Consider the following 2,981-nt stretch of genomic DNA (forward strand, 5'->3'; position numbering starts at 1 on the left):
ACGAGAGTTTCAACTCTAAATGTACCGCCTTAGATTGTGAGTTACCAGTTACCAATGGTATGGATAACACTGACAAAGACACTCTTCCACTAGTATTAACACGAGAGACAGAAACCAAGGACCTATTGATTTACTGATGGGACTGCAGGTGAGGCATTTTTGTCCTCACATTTGTATAAAAGGGACACTGCATGCCATTTATCATCAGCCCCTCTGCAATTCATAGGCTCTATCACTGTTCATCAGAAATAGGAGCCCATGGAAGCTCACCCAAAGATATTTTACCTCCCAGATACCATGGCCAACTGGCCGTGGCCTCGCATAATCAACCCTCATTATGAAGCCGTGAAAATTGAAGCTGAGGCTTGGTTTCGTAGTTTCAAAGCTGTGGATCCTGACACATTGAAAGAATTCAACAAGTGTGATCCAGGTTCAAGCTATGTTACTACCTCTAAAGATCGTTGACGCATATCATTCTTATAGCTCTCGTAGTAGCACTGTGTTATCCCACTGTGTCAAAAGGTCCGTATTCAACCCCTAACGCACACGACTGACCCTTGACTTTATTCTTGCAATGTAGAACACCTTCAAGTCACTTGCGAAATGATGAATATGACCGCAATTATAGAGGATACCACCGATAAAAGCACTGCAGCAGGCACCAGAGGAATAGTGGACATCATCCTCGATGCCTTACACAATCTGCATAAGATCAGACCAAAAGGTGAACACATCATTGGAGAAATGATGCAACAGTAAGTACCCCCTGCTTGTTTTATCATGCATCTGAATTTTATGTAGATCTTCGGCTCGTATGGTGCAGACCATGAGCATGAGTTGTTATTCCCGCTTTGTTGATGGCTTGACAACATACCTTCGTGCAGTAGCTGTCGAGGCCGTCGACTGTGAACAAAGATGCTGTGTCGGTATCGATGACAATTTCAAGTATCGACGGGAAACATCTGGCATATTACCTTGGCTCGGACTATGTGCAGTGGAGATCGATCTTCCTGATGAAGTGTTCTACCATCCTGCTATTGTGGATATGGTGGAATTCGCCGCAGATTTGATTACAGTTGATAATGTAAAGTCACACAAAAGACTTGGTTTCTGATATCCTAACGGCCTTCACAGGATATGCTCTTGTACAATAAAGAACAAGCGAGCGGGATTGACCACAATTCACTGATAACTGCGGTCATGCTAGAACTTGGCCTTGACATAGGCAGTGCGATGGGTTGGGCAGCCGCTTACCACACTAAACTCAAGGAAAGATTTACCAACGGTTTTGCAAATATTCCTTCATGGGGTCCTTCCACCGATATCCTGGTCAAGGAATACCTTAATGGACTAGGAAACTGGGTGCGAGGACATTATTGTTGGAGTATCGAAATTGAAAGGTCCTAAGAATCTCACAGTGGTATGGATTGTCACTTATGATGATTTAATTTGCAGGTACTTTGGCACACTGGCAATGGCTGCGGAGATACAGCAAACTAGGCTTGTCCCATTATCATCAAGTGTTCAATGGAAAGCCACTGGCGAAGGATCGCACCAATTGCCGCCGCAGTCAGTAACGGGGTCTCTCCTTTCGTTTATTATGTCCTTTGTCTACAATAAATAACAAGGATGTATGTACTATGTATCATAACAGCACTTACGCACCATGCCCCGAATTTTCTCCTCTTATCAAATTTATTTAGCTTTGAGCTTGACACGAACATTGCCTCATCAGCTAAAAAAAAAACTCAGTGCTTTTTCAACCCAATTCCTGGACCCAATCAGGGTACAGCTGGCAGGTATCTCACGCACCAATCGCACGTACAAGAAAAGATTGGAAAAAATCCCCAGTGACGTCACGCCCCCTGAGACTCAACTGAGACTACCCCCCATCATACACCTCATACTAGTACATACTAAGTGATTAGCTAAGATGATCTGGGGATTGCGGAGTACAGAAATCAGGAAGCCTTTATTAATACAACACATGGATCTAGATATAACTTATAAGGAACCAAGGAAGGTTCTTTGTCAGTGTACGTCATAATTGATATGGTCCAGTGTCTAGTACTAAACTAAGGCGAGCAGGTTATATGAAGATGACCAACATGTCTTGCTGTGACTATAATCCCTTCCCATGCTCTCCACTGCTACTCTCGCTCTAGGGATATTGTGCGTTATTGCCCTGGGTATCGCTTTGGGTCTCATTCGCAGACGTGTCTACCCTTTACCTCTACCACCTGGCCCTCGTCTGATACCATTTTTGGGCAATGTGCTACAATTGGATACCAAATGACCTTGGCTCACAATCCCTGGACCACCTGAACTGATCACTTACGAGTATGTATTAGTGCCTCAGTAGCATGAGCAGCCAATGGAAATTGTTTATTGTGCATAACTCGACCCAAGATTGGTGGGACTCTGAGTAGGTTTCAGGGTTCTCTGGCCTAAGCTCGGTTAGAAGCTCAAAAGGCTCAGATAGTAACATTCAAACAAAATTCTTATGTCGTTCTGCCAGTGGTTGATAATATAGTCCTACAATGTCTCGGAAATGCCCAACCATATGGGACAGAGAGCTCATTGCGAACTGGATACGAACTCAGTCATGGATTGTGAGTATATTTAAACTGAAGACTGACATCATCAAACTGAGTGGCGGCCTGTAGCAAGGCTGAGCAGCTGGGAGGCAAAGGCGACATAGCAGAGAACTGAGAAACGGTAAAATCAACTCGATAAATAGATATTAGACGACATTTCATAGATCACAAGGCTGGAGAGGAGGAACTGAATTCGTTCAAGAAGTAAAGTGAAAGAGTTTGTGGACATGGCAAAGAAAAATAGGTTGTTGATGGTCTATTGTAGGCGAATGGATCTGATGCCTGGGGAAAGATGATACAATGATAGGCCATCTTGTTGGAGTTCTGCATATGACGTTATGATGACGGGTTGTATCAAACTGTTATGATTCATGTGAATTGGCC

General features: G+C 43.7%; 1 protein-coding gene across 1 annotated transcript; it reads left to right on the forward strand.

Annotated features, from left to right (window-relative positions):
• Positions 1-258: 258 nt before the first annotated feature.
• On the forward strand, positions 259-1,624 carry F5891DRAFT_971836 (terpenoid synthase; the record flags this gene model as incomplete). Its single annotated transcript, XM_041376360.1, has 6 exons — positions 259-430; positions 484-522; positions 581-755; positions 802-1,084; positions 1,135-1,400; positions 1,456-1,624. The coding sequence occupies 6 exons, from the start codon at positions 259-261 to the stop codon at positions 1,622-1,624; spliced, it is 1,104 nt and encodes a 367-aa protein (XP_041216197.1).
• Positions 1,625-2,981: the final 1,357 nt, after the last annotated feature.

The sequence above is a fragment of the Suillus fuscotomentosus genome (assembly GCF_016647785.1).
Source record: "Suillus fuscotomentosus strain FC203 chromosome Unknown F5891scaffold_476, whole genome shotgun sequence".
In the NCBI taxonomy this organism is placed as follows: domain Eukaryota; kingdom Fungi; phylum Basidiomycota; class Agaricomycetes; order Boletales; family Suillaceae; genus Suillus; species Suillus fuscotomentosus.